The 16,804-nt window shown below is 34.0% G+C and overlaps 2 protein-coding genes and 1 pseudogene across 5 annotated transcripts; 2 read left to right on the top strand and 1 right to left on the bottom strand.

The window, feature by feature from the left end:
• Positions 1 to 497: 497 nt before the first annotated feature.
• On the top strand, positions 498 to 3,006 carry LOC114725264 (dof zinc finger protein DOF2.5-like). 2 transcript variants are annotated; one of them, XM_028911752.1, is made up of 2 exons: positions 498 to 614; positions 1,630 to 3,006. In XM_028911752.1, the coding sequence occupies exon 2, from the start codon at positions 1,676 to 1,678 to the stop codon at positions 2,471 to 2,473; it is 798 nt and encodes a 265-aa protein (XP_028767585.1). In that variant the 5' UTR covers positions 498 to 614; positions 1,630 to 1,675; the 3' UTR covers positions 2,474 to 3,006. The 2 variants fall into 2 exon arrangements, with proteins under 2 accessions (XP_028767585.1, XP_028767584.1); XM_028911751.1 differs by lacking the exon at positions 498 to 614 and adding an exon at positions 700 to 1,452.
• Positions 3,007 to 5,493: 2,487 nt separating this feature from the next.
• LOC114725270 (ORM1-like protein 3) lies at positions 5,494 to 8,911 on the bottom strand (annotated as a pseudogene).
• A 3,045-nt stretch (positions 8,912 to 11,956) lies between these two features.
• Positions 11,957 to 15,268, top strand: LOC114725268 (probable serine/threonine-protein kinase WNK4). 3 transcript variants are annotated; one of them, XM_028911754.1, is made up of 8 exons: positions 11,958 to 12,079; positions 12,673 to 12,710; positions 12,894 to 13,121; positions 13,211 to 13,431; positions 13,530 to 13,687; positions 13,779 to 14,187; positions 14,314 to 14,836; positions 14,914 to 15,268. In XM_028911754.1, the coding sequence occupies exons 1-8, from the start codon at positions 11,984 to 11,986 to the stop codon at positions 14,924 to 14,926; spliced, it is 1,686 nt and encodes a 561-aa protein (XP_028767587.1). In that variant the 5' UTR covers positions 11,958 to 11,983; the 3' UTR covers positions 14,927 to 15,268. The 3 variants fall into 3 exon arrangements, with proteins under 3 accessions (XP_028767589.1, XP_028767587.1, XP_028767588.1); XM_028911755.1 differs by lacking the exon at positions 14,914 to 15,268 and having other exon boundaries at positions 14,314 to 14,601; positions 14,700 to 14,836; XM_028911756.1 differs by lacking the exon at positions 12,673 to 12,710 and having other exon boundaries at positions 11,957 to 12,079.
• The last annotated feature ends 1,536 nt before the right edge of the window (positions 15,269 to 16,804 follow it).

Below are 16,804 nucleotides of genomic sequence, written 5' to 3' on the forward strand. Positions count from 1 at the left end.
GAATCCTATATGATTAATTTATACATAAAATCATTGCTGCTGAAAACACGGGGAAAACAGCTAAATTAAAAAGGGATCTCTTACAATTAAAAGAAGGTGCGAAGCAATCCAATCAAATCTATTTTGATAAATCTAAAAAAAAATCAGCAAGAGAAAAAAAAAATAGTGCTCGAGAATGAATGGTCCCTGATTTGAGAAAAAGAAAGTTTGACACTTGAACACAGCAAGAGTCTGCATCTTCAAAAAAGAAAGGAACCCACAACAGTGTACATTCTCATTATTCCACCACAAAAAAGATGAAACAAAAGCAAACCAAAAAGAAAAGCAAAAGACACCAATTTACAATTGCATTTAAAATTTAAAAGCAAGCATTAAAGATAAACCCCACATACATTAAATAAAGTAAGCCCTAAAGCCTAAATAGCATCATTAACAAAGAGGAATAGCTAGCTAGTAGAGTCAAAACAAGCACACGTCAATCTCTTTCTCTCTCTCCGCCCCCTCACTTTCTCTTCCCCTCGCACCATCCATAAAGTAAGCCAAGCACATAAAGCCATCCCACAAACGAACCAAAACATTCTTTCTTACAAAGGAGCAACTTCAGACAAAACAAGGTAAATCTCTTTGTTTCTATCTATATCTGGAGTATTCATCTTGCTTTTTTTTTTCTCTTTCTTTCTTTTTTCCCTCTCTGAATTCATGGATCTATCGTTCGGTGGCCATATGGGTGGATTTCCCTTATCTGTCTTTACTTTGATGCATCAATTCTGGACTATTTTATTCTGTGGTTTAGGTTTTGTTAATTCAAAAAGCTGACACTATATTCCACTGGTTCTAAGCCTTATTTGTATCTTTCATTTGTTTGAGTGAAGCTTTATTTGTATCTTTGGTTTCATTTAATTTTCTTCTTCCTGAACACACGGGCACAAACCCTGTACTCTTGCTCTTTGCAGTCGTTTCAAGAAGAAAGAATTGATCGACCTATTAACTCCCCGACTATAGATGCATCTTTTTCTACCAAAGAAAGTTTTGAGTCTTTTGATCACAATAGGTCTTGAACAAATTAAAGCACTGCTACTTCTGCCTACCTTTTCTTTTATCTTTCAGCTCATCAGCCCGTGATTATTTTTGATACAATGACCAGGGAAAAAAAGGCGCCTTTGGTTTATTACTATTGATTCCGTTCGTTTTAATCCTTTATAATATTAATTTCTCCGTTTTCCGCAAGCTAACAAAGTACTATGTCTGATTGAATCTTCATTACTTTTCTCCTACAGCTGTAATTAAGTAACATACTCATCATGAAAAATAACTCTCTCAGAACATTTTTGTGTTCTGCCAATGATTCATAAAATTTGTATATAATTGCATTAACAGTATTGGAGTCGCCAGTACGAACGAGCAGACAAAAATGGCTAAAGAACTGGACAAAAACTCTCGTCTTACTCATAGGTGTGGGTTTGAATCCTCTTGAAACTATCTAAAGGTCCCCAGCCATGATGATTTCATATAGTCATATTTGAATTCCCGTCTTTCATGTGCATGAAAATGTGATCTTGTGTATATGCATGTGTGTGCATGTATATTAATCTGCATATTTTCATTTCTCTTCATTTGGGTTTTTTTCAGGAGGATATATATATATTGTCTGTTGGAGCTGTGAGACAGAGAGGCCATGGAAGGAATACCTAATCAAAACTCAGTGACAAAGCCAGTAATGATAGAGAAGAAGGCAAGGCCACAAGAACAATTGAACTGTCCGAGGTGCAATTCCACCAACACCAAGTTCTGCTATTACAACAACTATAGCCTCACACAGCCCAGATACTTCTGCAAGACTTGTAGAAGGTACTGGACAGAAGGTGGGTCCCTCAGAAACATCCCAGTTGGAGGAGGTTCTAGAAAGAACAAGAACAAGATCATCACTTCCTCTTCCTCTTCTTCATCAACCTCATCATCGTCAAAGGTTCCTGATCTAAATCCACCATTACCGAGTCTCTCAGGGTTGAAAGATCCAAGTTTGAACCTCTCTCGAAGCCAGATGATGAACCAAGGCTTCCCAACGAATTGTACCATTTCCAACCAGCAAAGTCCTAAGATCCATGGAGGCCAGGATCTTAATCTGGCTTTTCCTGCTTCTTCTCTTTCAGCTCCTAGGGTTTTGAATAGTAATAATATTCCTTATGTTCCTTCATTCATGATGCCCAATAGCTCGTATGGTAACCTTAATTACCCATCTGGGTTAATTCCCATGCAAGAAGAAACTAAGCCGAGCCAGCTGGGATTTTCTGTGGATGGGCTTGGAAATAGATCATACGGAGTACAAGAGAATGACCATAACGGCGGGAGGCTTTTGCTTCCTTTCGGAGGAGTCAAGCAGATTCCGGGTGGCGATGAAGTGGAGCAAAGCAGTAAAGACCAAGGGAATTCAACTGGGTTTTGGACTGGAATGATTGGTGAAGGATCATGGTAAGAAAAGGAGGAAACCTATACAGTTTCTTTTTCTCTGTCTTCCATGGATTGTCGTGAAAAGAAAATTAAGCAAAAATATCTTGGACGATGTTTGTTTTCGGATTCTTCAATAAAGATATAGGACAGGGAGGGATTTTTTTTTTTTTAAATGAAAACCTCAATCGCATTTCGTGTTGTTGAGTTGTTAAGCATACTTAATTATCATGTTTTTATTGAAGAAACTGATGACAAACATCTGAAAAAGTTGTAATTAAGTGTTGTTCGATTGTCATCTGCCGTACGAAAATCAGAACTGACAAAAGCATTCTTCTTATCAGTTGCTGTGGTTTGTATACCCTCTTAATTTGCTAGCTTATTTGAGATAGGATGATGAGGATTTTAAGTTTTTAATTAGCTCGACTTGGTTGTTGTTGTTAAGTAGGAGAAAGAAGTGAATAGAAGCCTGCTTTATTTGTGTGAGGCATATATACGCTTCATATATTTGTAGATCAGCTTATTATTGATATATAATGCTTTCCCAAGTTCTGAGTTAAATGACTTTTATTAGTCTATCAAGAGAAGATATTTATTCAAGTTCAGTGCTTTGTGCACTTTCCAGCTACGTCTCAATCTCTGTCTGTACTTGAAGACATTTATTAGTGGGGTTATTGTCAGCTTTAATTTCATCTTCAAATTCTCACGCCTCATTTTTATTATTATTTGAGTAACATCGGATATTACATTAAAGGTCGTCAATTATACATAGACTACATATATATACATGTAGCTTAGTCAAAATCACGGTACACTTCAAAGCTTGTTATTCATTTTAATTTTTGAATGATCATTGGAAATGAAATTTATTATCATCTTTAGAAAGTTAATTATTTGAATATATATATATATATATATAAGCGAAATAACGTTTTGATAACGAATATTATTTTAAAACTTAGGTAATAATTATTTATATACCCAAGGACAAATTAATGAATTGTGAAAGTTAACCAAAGTATCATGCAGACTTGAAAACTGGATTATCATCAGCCCCAACCAAAAGCTAATACACCGAAAATTTTGAAGATTAATTTAATGGAATGGGAACACTCGTGGTAGTTACTTACTCATATGATAAGAGTCAATTCAACGAGTCATAATTATTCTTTCTATGTCATGTCCATATATCTACCAACCTTTGATTGAACTATATAACAATTATTTTCCTTCTCGTCCTTATTTACTTGTCTTCATAAAAAAAAAATACACATACTAAAAAGAAAGTAAAATTTATGTACTATATAAGAATTATTTCCTTTTTCAATTTTAGCTTTTTATTTATGTCACTTAATTTTAAATTTTAACTGCCTCCATCTATAACAGAGTAATAATTATACCTTACAGTTGACACAGAATGTATATTGAAGAATAAAAATGAAAATTCAAATTAAAAATGGAAAAGCATCCCTATGATTTGGTTTGAGGAAAGGCCCAAGAAAATTCTCAAGGGGCCCACCTTGATTTCTTTTGATCGATTAGTGGGACCCATCAAACATTCGCTTGGGCAAGGGGATATCATTTCTTCCACCCAAACCCAAATGTCAATCGTTCACATGTAGGCCATTCATTGAACATCCCCCTTTTCTCTACTTGCATATAAATCACATCAAAAAGGAAATTAGTAATAAAAATATCTTACACAATTAAACATGGGTTTCGTGACATCTAATAAGACAAGTGCTTTTACCTTTTATGAAACGAAATTGTTCTTATATACTTATCTCCCACTCACTGTATAAAATCACTTAAAATAAATAATAGATTTAAACAAATGGTATGACTTCTCAAAGAAATACTATAATTGGAACAATTTACTACGATTTTCTGTAATTTTTTTGTGAATTTTCGATCGTAGGATGTAATTTTTTCTTTTTTAAGAAAAAATTCCGTCACTTTCATACATACCCTCCTATTCCCCATGAATGATTTGAATATACTCCCTCAGTCTTAAATATAAAACCTATTTTCAGTATAATTTACATTACAAAATAAGTTTATGTTTAGGATTAGAGGGTATTACGAATTATGTAAAGTTTTTTATGATTATTATTACTATTATTATTTATTATTTTCACAAGAAACTTAATTACACACGCATATATATGTGAGTAAGCCTATCGGCATTAAAGTCATTTTCAGGAGATCAAAATCAAAATGGAATGTTACTCTAATTTAAAGCTGAAATATGTCTAAATTACTTTTTTTTTTTTTTTTGCTAAAGCATAGGTATATTTCTATTAGAAGCAATCCTATTTGAGATACTATCAGATACTAAATATGAACACTTCTTTCAACAAGGATTCGAATTTTGATTCGTTACCTTATGAGGAACTAACCCGTTGTGTCTAAATTACTTTTCTTCAAACCAAACTTTAATTTATGTCCGGATTTAGACAGGCCAAAGTATAACATCTAATACTCAACTCATTGTCAGAGAAAAATAAAATTAACACTAATACTTTAAGAACTATTATCCTTGAACTAATGTTTTTTGTTTGGCCGCTTGAACTAGCAATTAAGATACATACGGAGAAGGCTTAATTCAGGCAGTTAAAACAAAAGCATTAACACAGTTTTCTATTAACTCAAATATTCTACACATTTTAAAAGATATAGATCTATTAACTTGTGGTCTAACAAATAAGGAAAGTAAGATGTGAACTTTTTTTTTTTTTTTAAATGTTGTACCATTTGTTTATCTTATTTTTCATATCGAAACAAATCAAATACAATTTTGTTTACAGAAATTCTCTGTTCTGAACCTTTAAAACAAATATAAACAAACTACAAGGCATGCTCCAAAGTGCAGAGATACAATTAAAAAGAATCATCATTACAAAGAACATTCAGACACATGGCCTATCCGGTTTCCTGCCAAAAAGGAAAAAGACTCAGAAACCTTGCAAAAAAACTAAGAGGAAAATGAAAGGATTTGTTAACTCCCATGCACCACAAGAAAGTTTGAAAGGAAAAAAAAGAAGAGGAGACGAATTCAACGTTGTTGCCATTTTTTCTGCTATTGCGAGGACAAAACATCATTTACAAAAATAGCATATATTAATAAGATTCCACAAATACAACTTCCACACTTCCTTGTAACCAATGACTGTTTCATCAGCTCATAAACAATAATTTTTTTTCATTGCATATCAATAGGATTAGACAAATCTCCGCTATACAAAAAATAAACTTTATCTATTGATCCTTTTAAGTCCAAAGCAGCTTCAAGTGGGGAAAAACCAGTTGTCCTGCAGTTCCTGACTTCTATGGTGTATACAGTGGTACAACTATTTTCCCGGAACAAGAAAACAACTCAACATCTCATGAATCAGCATTAATTCCGAAAATTCGGACCTTGTGCATGTGGGGGAACTTGGCAACAACTAGCACAATCACTGCTACGGTGTTGAAGAAGAGCATCGGCTGTTGATAGTCAGTAGTGTGAGAGGCAATTAAGTACCTAAACAGAGGGGGGGAAAAACGAAGTTAATAGTAACACTGGATTTGACATGAGTAGGGAAAAAGAATTCCTGAGTTGAAACAAGCTTCAATATGGATCACCCATGATCCCCCTAACTTACATATTACCCTTAGGTTAGGTGTTTTAGAAGAGATTCTTCTCTTTCATCAAGATGGCCAGATTTGTCAGCATATTAAGTACCCAAAGAATTCATCTTAAAATTACAATTGCGAGAATAGAAGGAAAAATCATACTGCACATCCAAATCATGTTGTTGAGTAAGCAACATGTGAGTCAGAAATAGAATCTTCAGCAAACTTACCGATTTTAAACTCCACAATTGTTCTGTCAAGTAATTAATGGGTAGATAACTAAACTTCTTAATATCAATCTCGGCGCTGGCAGAATTATAGTACAATCCTCTTAATTATTGAACCTCTCCCAACAAAAAAAAAAAAAAAAACCACCTCCAATAAATTCCAAGTCAGAGCAAGAAGCACCGACATGAATAGATGTTATAACATAAGTTGAAGGGAAGTAACTAGACCTAACAAATCACATTTCTCGCACAGTAGTTGCTTGGTTTCATGTCTTTGCCTTTACATATGCTGTTGCATAGAATTGTGTATCGGAAGCCACTACATCTGATATGAGAAAAGAATAGACAGCCTTCTTCCAGTCATGAACTTTCCAAGGGTTTTGTTACTTTGTCCTGGTTTAAGAAAATTAGTCTTTCGAGGTTGGAGGATTAGATTATCCTTCAACAAGTTGTACTTTCTTTTCTTTCAATTAAAATTTCTTTGATTTAAAAAATGCATGGCGAAGATTTTATCCTTATCCCTTTTAAGTTGATATAATAAGATCCTTTACTATTTCCTAAAAACAGCCGTGGTTTAATAGCTGATGCAACTTTACTATGGTCAAATACCAAGATAACAGGGGAGGATTGTGTTGATTTTAAAAGCAATTCATATGTACACAATTTTTCACAAGTAGATGAGCAGAGTGATAAAGTTCAAATTCCATCATGGAATAATATGAATCGTCCATATATTAATTTTTTTTATCTATACACTCCTCCAGTCCTTAATATAGAACTTAATTATTAGATTAATTTTGACTCTAAATATTAAGACTATTTCTCATATGTATCAGTTTTTCCTAAATCACCCATATAGATACTACCTCAACCAAATCAATTAGAAGAGGGAAAAAGGACAGAGATTTAATCAAATTAACTAACTTACCTAACTTCTTAATTTAATTAAATTAGTTAAATAGGTCTTCTATTCTATTAAGGACCGGGGAGTATGAAAGTATGAAACAACAGAGATCTTAGATCCAAGCAACTCCCTGTAGCATTACACGCGGCAAAAATGATGAAGGGAATGAACAGAGAAAGAGAAGAGAGAGAAGTAAACTTACAGCACCAGAGGGACAATGGTTAGGAACTTTCTGTTACGGGTGAGCTGCTTTCCATTATCTATCTGCTCCCACCAAGTCAATCGATTGTAGATCCCTGGTCCTCAGCAAAAGGAGTTCCTTTCTTCCAGTGAAAAAAACTGATAAGTTACCTGATGGCCAAGAAACGATCAACCAAGCCATGATGAGATGAGAGGTCCAATAATATAAAATTCATTCACAGTAACTGACAGAGATAGAAAATTAACTTATAAGTTGACCAAATCATAAGATAATAGAAAAATTCGTTGGCATTTCTGTGGTCTTGTCATGTGATGAAGGTTTCAGCAAGGGTTACCTTACTAATTTAGCTAAGACACATAATAACCCAAGCAAAGAAGAGAAGGCAAAACTATTTCCCAAGTTTTGACAAGCAACATATGTTTCATAAGACATTTAAAGGCAAGGGTATTACACTTTAGGAGACAAAAGAACCAAAAGTATACAAGTTAATCTGGAATTACAATTAAACCAAAACATGCGTGAGGCGTTTTCTAGTTTAATATCCAAAGTATAACGGATTCAACAAACTAGCACTTGCGGGGACCAACACAATCCAAAAGGCCTTCTGGAACTCCCAAGTTACAAGAAAGGGTTGTGGTTCTCAAAAAAAAAAAAAAAAAGCGCAAGAAAGATGTTTAAAATAGCCTAATCAGTAAGAAACATGTACCAAGGTGTCGCGAACCACTATTCAAAACTGGTATCATTTTGTAGACAGCAAAAAGCCAAATAGAAGTGTCAAATTCTTTAAAGAGCTCATAATGATACATTGCAAAACAAAAGCAAACAGATAAATATGAATGTGTACAACTACTCGAGAAACATCTGCCCAAAAAGGTCTGGACATTTAAACCACGAGATTCCAATTCGGTGCTTATTATTGCTCAAGAAAAAAATAAGACCCGATAAGAAACGGTCCCTAATCAACAGGATAACACGTCATAAAGGCTCAAACTCAACTCAAACGAGCATCAATTAAACAGTACTAATCACCAATACAAACAGAAACACAGATACAAGAAAGAAAGTATGTAATCGAAGAATAGGAATTTAAAACTAAGCATACAGCAAAGTGGGCAAGGTTGACAATGGTCCAGGCCATTCCAGGAGAGCAGCCAAAGACGGAGAAGACCAGAAGCCAAGAGAAAAAGAGGATGAGGATGTAGGAAGTCCACACACCCGGATATGTGAACCAGTCGGTGTGTTTTGTTCAGATCGGGCGGCGCGGCATAGCGTTGACGTACAGATTCGCCATAAAACCTAGAATTTGGAAGAATTTTGGATGGAAGCAGCCGGCGGGGTTCAAATCCAAAACCCAGAAAACCTCTTAAGATCCTTTCTTTTGTCCCTATTCCTCTCAATCGGATCAGACCTAAATCGAAATTAAAAGCTAAAATTGATTACTTGGCGATAAAAAGGAAATAAAACACTGAGGGTAACTTGGAGGGAGAAAATTCCAAGCAATGCAGAATCGCGGGCCTCTTGGATTTTAAAGGAGAAAGAAAAAAATGCCACTCGGTGGTGGCGGGCGTGAGGAATTCATGCATCTCTCACGCGAGAATCTTTTCATTTTTTCAATTTATTAACTCGAAAAGAAATATCTCACAAAATGAACTGAAGTGGATTTTTTTGACCCTGAAGCTGATTTTCTTACAATTCTTATTAATAATTTGTTTTCAATATTTTAATTAAAAAATTTTTAATTAAAATTTAATGGATATAAACCAAATATCCGGAAAATAAAATAAAATAAAAAACGTATGTGCGTGAATATATCATCATGAGTTTGAAAAATCATGAAATGTTTTTTATATTATTACTATTATAAATCTGTTTGCGGACAAAGATATTAAAGAGGTGTTTGGAAGCATCCCAAAAATACTTCTTAGAAGTATTTTTTCGCAAAATAAAATAAACTCCTTCACATATTTATTTTGTATACCGTAAAAATACTTTTAAAACCATAGTTTTGCTTTTATCTAAATATCTCCATAATGTTTGTTCCTAAGAAATTTTCTTGGTAAAAGAAAGTTCCCAAAAAATGTAAAAGAAAAACTACTCGAAGCATTTGGAGTTTGGCCTAGACAATATTTATACTATCCCGGTCTTTAATATATGATCTGGTTTGATTTTTATTTTGATTTTAAATATAATATTTCAATCCATTTTGTCTCTTATAATTATTTATTTTTTTAAAATAGTCATTATAATAATAGTTTTAACTAATATATTTGATTAGTAGAGATATTTTAGAAAAGAAAATATCTATTTATTATCAATAACTAACACAATTAATTTCTTTAGTCTACTCAAATCAATCAACTAGCTTTTGTATTAAAAACAGGAAATAGTATTGAATAAGAATTTTGTTTAAACACAAATTCATAAATAAACTCAAGGTCGTGTGTTCAATTATTATGTATTATGCTAGTTTAAATTATAAAAATAAATAAATGAATGCTTCACATTTTTTAATCATAATAGACATGTTTTATCGTGTGTATTATTTGGATTAATCCACGTTATTGTCCCCTCGCCATAAACTTATCTACAAAGATTAGGAAACACCAACATCAGGAAATCTCCTAGAAATCTTCTTTGCGTCAATATGAAGATAAGGGGGACCCGTCAAAAGACTATCTTATGTCGCCATCTAGTTTTTCAAATTAGTAGACTGGACAATCTCTTTTATATGGGGCTTTTTGGTGGAGATCAGACTTCTAATATTTCTGGAGACACGGTTGGTTCGATAGTAAGACTATAAAGACTGAGAAGAGATAGATATGTTTCCTGAATTCTAATGTCTTTCAGAAAATGATCTATTTCAACAAGATTTTCTATTTTTTTGGAAAGAGTTCTGCCAACAGAGAAGGGAAGTCTTTGCGGGTAAAGAAAGAAGAAAGGCGCACGGGTTCAAGACTATTTGAGGTTTTACTCATGATAAGATGATATCTTCTTATTCACATTCACAAATAATATCTTACTTCTGTCAAAATTGTTCTGGTTCTAATGCCACCCGGGTGTGTTAGTTGATTCGGACCAAGTTAACATAGCCTGATATTCAAAACTTTAGTTCAGATAAGGCCACTCATTCTCAATTCACTAACGGACCACATTAGGACTCTCAACTTTGAACACCAGATCTAGGATAACTGGAAAGATTGTCACTAAACACTCCTTCATGGATCATGGTCGGATTCTATTTCTGAGCATATTCAGAATATTTGACGACAGAAGAAAGATATTATAAGTGAAGTTTTCAGAAGAAGAGAGAAATTCAGAGAGAACTTATGAGAAAAACACACTAGTATTATTTATTTATTAATTTTGAAAATGAAAAACATAGAAATGTAATAATTTATTTTTTGGGTTCAGAATAAATATATAATTTAAAAACCACTGAATCAGTTTCCCTTAGCAATTTGTTATTTATAATTTATTTACCTACCTAGTTACTTTTTTATGATATATATGTGAAAGAACTATATCCACGTTAAAATTTTCTTTTTAATAAAGAGTTTAAGAGAGTTGGATTTGTTTATATTGTTTCCCTCCGGTATTTTTTCTTTTTGGCCAACGTTTCCCTCCAGCATTATACTCCACCGGTTTTAATATAAGACTTATTTAATTAATTTGATTAGATTAAAAAAGTTAGATAAGTTAGTTAATTATAAGAAATGTGATACGTTTTTTCTAAAATAACATAATCATCTTTTTTAACACCCTTTCTTCCTCTTCTACTTGATTATGGTTGAAGGAGTATCCATAGAGATAATTTAGAAAAAATTATTAAATATAAAAAATAAATCTTATATTTAAAATCAAAACTAACTCAGTAATTAAGTCCTATATTAAAGACAGAGGACTGCTACTTTTCTTTGAACTTCCGTTGTTCCGACAGTTTTTTTTTTTAAAATTTAAAAAAGAAGCCGCGAATGACGTACTCCTCCCGCTGGGAGATTCTACATATTTGCAGAAACAGTCGCGCGCTCCATTCAAGTGTCCATTCTAGCCTTCTCTCTCGCTCCCCCAATTAGCTTTCATATTCTCAATCTCAACGGCTTCGCCTTCTTTCTTGTCAGCCATCAGCAAATTCATTTCCTATTTCCTTTTCTTGCTGATTTGTTTTTTTTCCCCCGGTATCTTCGAAGTAAATTTCTTTGCAGACTATATTCAAATCCCATATGCTCAAGTTTGACTTTTTCTGAGGTTTCAGGAGTTGGGCTACCGAAGGGAAATGGATTTTGGTGAGAAAATCGTGTTGGGTTTGGTTTGAGAATGAATCATTGTTATGGTATGGATGGTGGAGTTCTAGATTTAGATTCTCTGCCTCCGAATGTCATCGAATGCCGATGCCTTTTGCTGTCGGCATTCGATTCGTTTAGCTTCAGCATTGCATCCCGAGCTTTATCTGACAGTGTTTGTTCTTTCATTCCGATTCGGTTTGATAATCAGCGTCGGCTTTGACCCCAAGCAATATTGAGTTACAACGAAAATCTAACAAAACAGAAATCATTGGCCTTTTTTGTTTAGTTATTGGATTTTCAGCCCGGAATGAATCCGAATGCAGATAATGGACACAGGGCTAGGAAGCCTCCCGAGTTCGAGGAAGATTTTGTAGAGAAAGATCCTACAGCCCTCTATATTCGGGTACTTTATATTCTACGAAACTTAGCTTTTGATGTTTTATTTACGGTTTTCCTGTCTTCTATTATCTTCTGAGTCTGATGGTGCCGGATATTGATTTATTATGGATTGGATGGTATTATCGGTTGGTGATGTTATGTGTGGGACTTTATTACCTTTTAGTTTAAAGATGACCTCAGAGTAAATATAATGGTAAAAACCACTGACCTCGCTGGAACCAGAACCTCATCTTATTTTACCCTTATGCAATGCATTGATTACAATGCAAGGAAGGTAAGTTCGGCTGTGATCAACTCTCCTTGTTCTGGTAAGTGTGGATACTGCAGTGAAACATCTCATATCCGTTGTTCTGGATTGGGTCAACTAAATGGAGCTTTAAATGCCCCTTGTGATTTTGGATTTATATCTACTTTGGGACTTCCCTTCTTGGTATTCACTACACCAATAAAGATAATGTTTGGTGGGGAAGCATCAAGGACCTTTTGTTAAAGCATAACCAGGGGCAAAGACAACAGCTCTTCTTAGCAGATATCTTAACATCTATAATTCCTATTTTCCCATGTTTATTTAATTTTGTCCTCTCTTTTTTTCGACAGTACAATGAAATCTTGGGCAGGGGTGCTTTCAAGACTGTGTATGATTCTGATACTTATCTCTTATTTTATTCCGTTTCCACCCAATATCTATGCTCACCATATCAGTTCTTAGTCTTAATAGTTCTATTCAGATTTTTAGTTGTATTCCAACAAATTTATGTAAATATGCAATTATTTTTTGGCAGCAGATTACTCAAACTCATTATCTTCCTTTTGGGCAGTTATAGGGGATTCGACGAAGTTAATGGGATAGAAGTCGCTTGGAACCAAATTAGGATTGATGATCTCCTCCAGTCAGCAGAAGATCTATCAAAATTATATTCTGAAGTTCATCTTTTGAAGTCTTTGAAGCATGAAAATATCATTAAGTTCTATAATTCGTGGATTGATGACCAGAAGAAAACTGTTAACATGATCACTGAGCTCTTCACCTCTGGAAATTTGAGGCAGTATGTCTTCTTCGTTGCCTTTAATCTTTGTTTATATTTTGGTTGATTGTAATATGAGATTCAAATGATTGTTTTCCTTTGGCTAACAGATACCGGGAGAAGCATAGATATGTTGACATGAAGGCTATAAAGAATTGGGCTAGACAGATTCTTCGAGGCTTGGCATATCTACATGGTCACAAGCCACCTATTATTCACAGAGACTTGAAATGTGACAACATCTTTGTGAATGGAAACCAAGGAGAGGCGAAAATAGGGGAGCTTGGCCTGGCAATTATCTTGAAGCAGTCGACAGCTCACAGTGTCATTGGTGACATGCTACTTTCCTTGTTTAGTTTTCAGCATATCGACCCAGTTTGAAGTACTGAACTCTGCCTTTATTTGTTGATTTTTCTTTTATATTATAAGGCACTCCCGAGTTTATGGCTCCGGAGTTATATGAAGAGGAGTACAATGAACTTGTTGACATTTATTCTTTTGGGATGTGCATATTAGAGATGGTTGCTTTAGAGTATCCATATATTGAGTGCAAAAGTCCTGCTCAGATCTTCAAGAAGGTTACTTGTGTAAGTAGCAATCATTAGCATATTTAATACTATTTACGGTATGCTTATAGCTGTAATTATTGCATTGATATCTTGTGTATACTCTTTCAAGGGCATCAAGCCTGCTTCGCTTAGTAAAGTGAAGGACTCTCAAGTTAAGGAGTTTATTGAAAAATGCATTGTTTCAGCCTCTCAGAGATTGTCTGCAGAGGAGCTTCTCAAAGATCCATTTCTCCAAGTCGATGAGAGTCCAAGGGAACCAATCCCTGATCTTCTGGATTTATCTTGTCAAGCCCCAAAAGCTGTGGATTTGTCTAAGTCCGATCCTCTCTCTACGGACATGGATGTTGAATACAAACAGATTTCCGGGAGTGTGAACACAGAAAGTAACTCTGGAAGTCCACCACATAGTCCCGTTATAGAATTTCAGAGGACACTTGAGAACAACGAATTTAGGTTAAAAGGGACGAAAAATGATGATACCTCAATGTCATTGACATTGCGTATAGCTGATTCAGATGGTGAGCATATGCTCTTTTCTTTGCCTCCCTCTTTTTTGGCCATGCTTTTATGTACCTCGACAGTGTGGCGAAGCTATAATTTTCATTTAATTAGATCTTAACACATAGTTGTTCTATTGACTCCAGGTCGAGCAAAGAATATACTTTTTCTCTTTTACCTTGATTCAGATACTGCACTCTCTGTTGCCTCAGAGATGGGTGAACAATTAGAGTTGGCCAATCATGATGTTGTCTTCATAGCTGAGCTTATTGATTACTTGATAATGAGACTTATGCCTGAGTGGAAGACCTCTTCTGATTATTCCTCGTGTGGAGGAGCAAGTCTGAATGGTGAGTCTCCGATACCTGGGGATGGACGAACTGTAACAACATGCGCATGGGATTCTATTCCAGATAATGTTCCCTCTGGACGGAGTACTGATCAAAAGGCTTTGTGTGACAATGTTGATAATGCCGATTTTCAGACTTATTTTTCTTCTGCTCTTGGTTTGACTAACTTGGAAGATCAACAGTCGCTAGGATCTGCTGCTTCCGAGACAGCTGTGGAAAGCACGTCTTTGCAAAGCTTACGAGGAGGTACATATTTCGAGCAGAGCAGTAACAATGTTGAAGTGGACATAGTGATCAGTAAATTCAGAGAGAACACAAGGTCAGCAACTCCATTGTTTAGTCCAGCGTCTAATATTTTGAGCTTCACAAGTAACTGTACTCTTTTATCCTTAGCAGAAAAAGATGCTGATGTTGAGCTTAAGCCAGAAGTTGATGCAATCGAGGTACAGTATCGGCAATGGTTCGAGAAGCTTTCTAGGATGAAATGGCAAGAATTAGAAGCCACCCGAAAGAGATGGTCTGATAAGAAAAGATTGGCCGCTCATTGATTATGTTAATCTTCTCGAATGAAAGCCTGTTCCTCGCAAAACCCATTTTCAATGTTATGGAAATCTGAAATACTTGTTTTTCTTTGTAATTATAGTTTTTTGACTTTCGACTTCTCCTAGAATTATTTTCTGCAATTTCCTTTGGTTATACTCCTCTGATCCTATTTATAAGACAGAGAGAGAATGTTTTTTTTTAATCATATTTATAAGTCACTTCATTAAATTTTTAGTGTGAATGTACTATTTTGTCCTTCATTTATTATAGTATAGATAGTTAGCTTTTTTGAAAGGTGTATATATTAAATATAGGTAAAGTTAAAAAATTATTATATGTTAATGGAGAGTTAATACATTTTAAAGTGTTTTTTGATTTGTATGAAATATGCTGAAAGTATTTTATAAATAAGTCAATAGGAGTATTAATAATGCTTTTTATCACATTTTCCCAGATTTCACTAGCAATTTGGCTTTTGTTTTCGTAGGTCAAATCAACCTATCCATATAAACTAAACAAACAAAAAAAAACATCCATGCACATTATTCATAACTCAGTGAGATCATGCAAACCAAAACCGGGTTAGGTGAGAGATCTGGATTTTTTTTTTTTTTGGGATTCAAATTCTAAAGATGCATTGAATCATAGGCTACCTCCAATTAAGCCAGCGAATGCCTAATATAACATAATTAGATATCTAATAATGATATTAAAACCAAAAAAAGGGTGATCGTTATTCTCCTAAAAAAGTTCACGCGTGGTTATGGTTATTAAGATTCTTGTGCATGCACGAACTTAATTATTTAATATATTTGTTTGACAAATGTCAAAGAAAATGTTTTGATACTGCTACCTAATAAATCCACAAGGTTTAATCCTGGTGATGATACATTCATTGGCCAAAAATGAATCCCGGTGATACATTCATTTCTATTGAAATTGGACAATTGACGAAAGTTTGAAAGTTAATTAATGAGGGAACGTTTAATTTACAAACTTAAAAAAGTTTGTTGCTAAATTCATTGAACGACTTGATGTTCTTGGATTAATATTAGGATTCAGTGAATATTTCAAAAGTGATTCAGGCCCATACACATATAAATAATTGAAAGATATATGCACACATGTTTCTTGCCTCTCATCCATAATAAAAAATTAGTCACGCATGTATATAAATGAAATGAGGTGCATTTAAGTTAATTAATTATCCAATGAAGAAAGAGCAATGTGCACCCACATGCCAACACACACTCGCATATATTTGCCTCAGCATAATTTCTATATTTGATGAACAAAGCAGTGAACGTCTTCTCCTATGTATGTACAATGAACTGAGTATATATAAATAGGCTCTCTTATGTTATTATGTGTAGATATATCTTCAGCAAAATCCCACAATAGGAACTTGAAAATTACTAAATCCTAAATCAGGATTATTTCTTACACTTTAATAAGTTTTCACTATACTTAACTTGTAAATAACAACACATTTTTTAAAAATTTCTGTTTAGAATTTAGTAATTTTCATATCCTTTTTGTAAAATTTTTCTTTTATCTTAGTTTCCGTGACTTTGCTAAGCAGAGAACTGGGCATAATTGATTAATTGTTACTCCTCCGGTATTAAATATAAAACTCTCATACTTACAATAATTGATTAGTATGTATAAGGATTTTACATTTAGGATTAAAGGAGTATTTGCTAATTTTAAGTTTAATTTGACCCAACTTATATTATTCTCATTA

Source organism: Neltuma alba, unplaced genomic scaffold (genome assembly GCF_004799145.2).
Source record: "Neltuma alba isolate B1F8T4 unplaced genomic scaffold, ASM479914v2 tig00012238_pilon, whole genome shotgun sequence".
Classification (NCBI taxonomy): Eukaryota; Viridiplantae; Streptophyta; class Magnoliopsida; order Fabales; family Fabaceae; genus Neltuma; species Neltuma alba.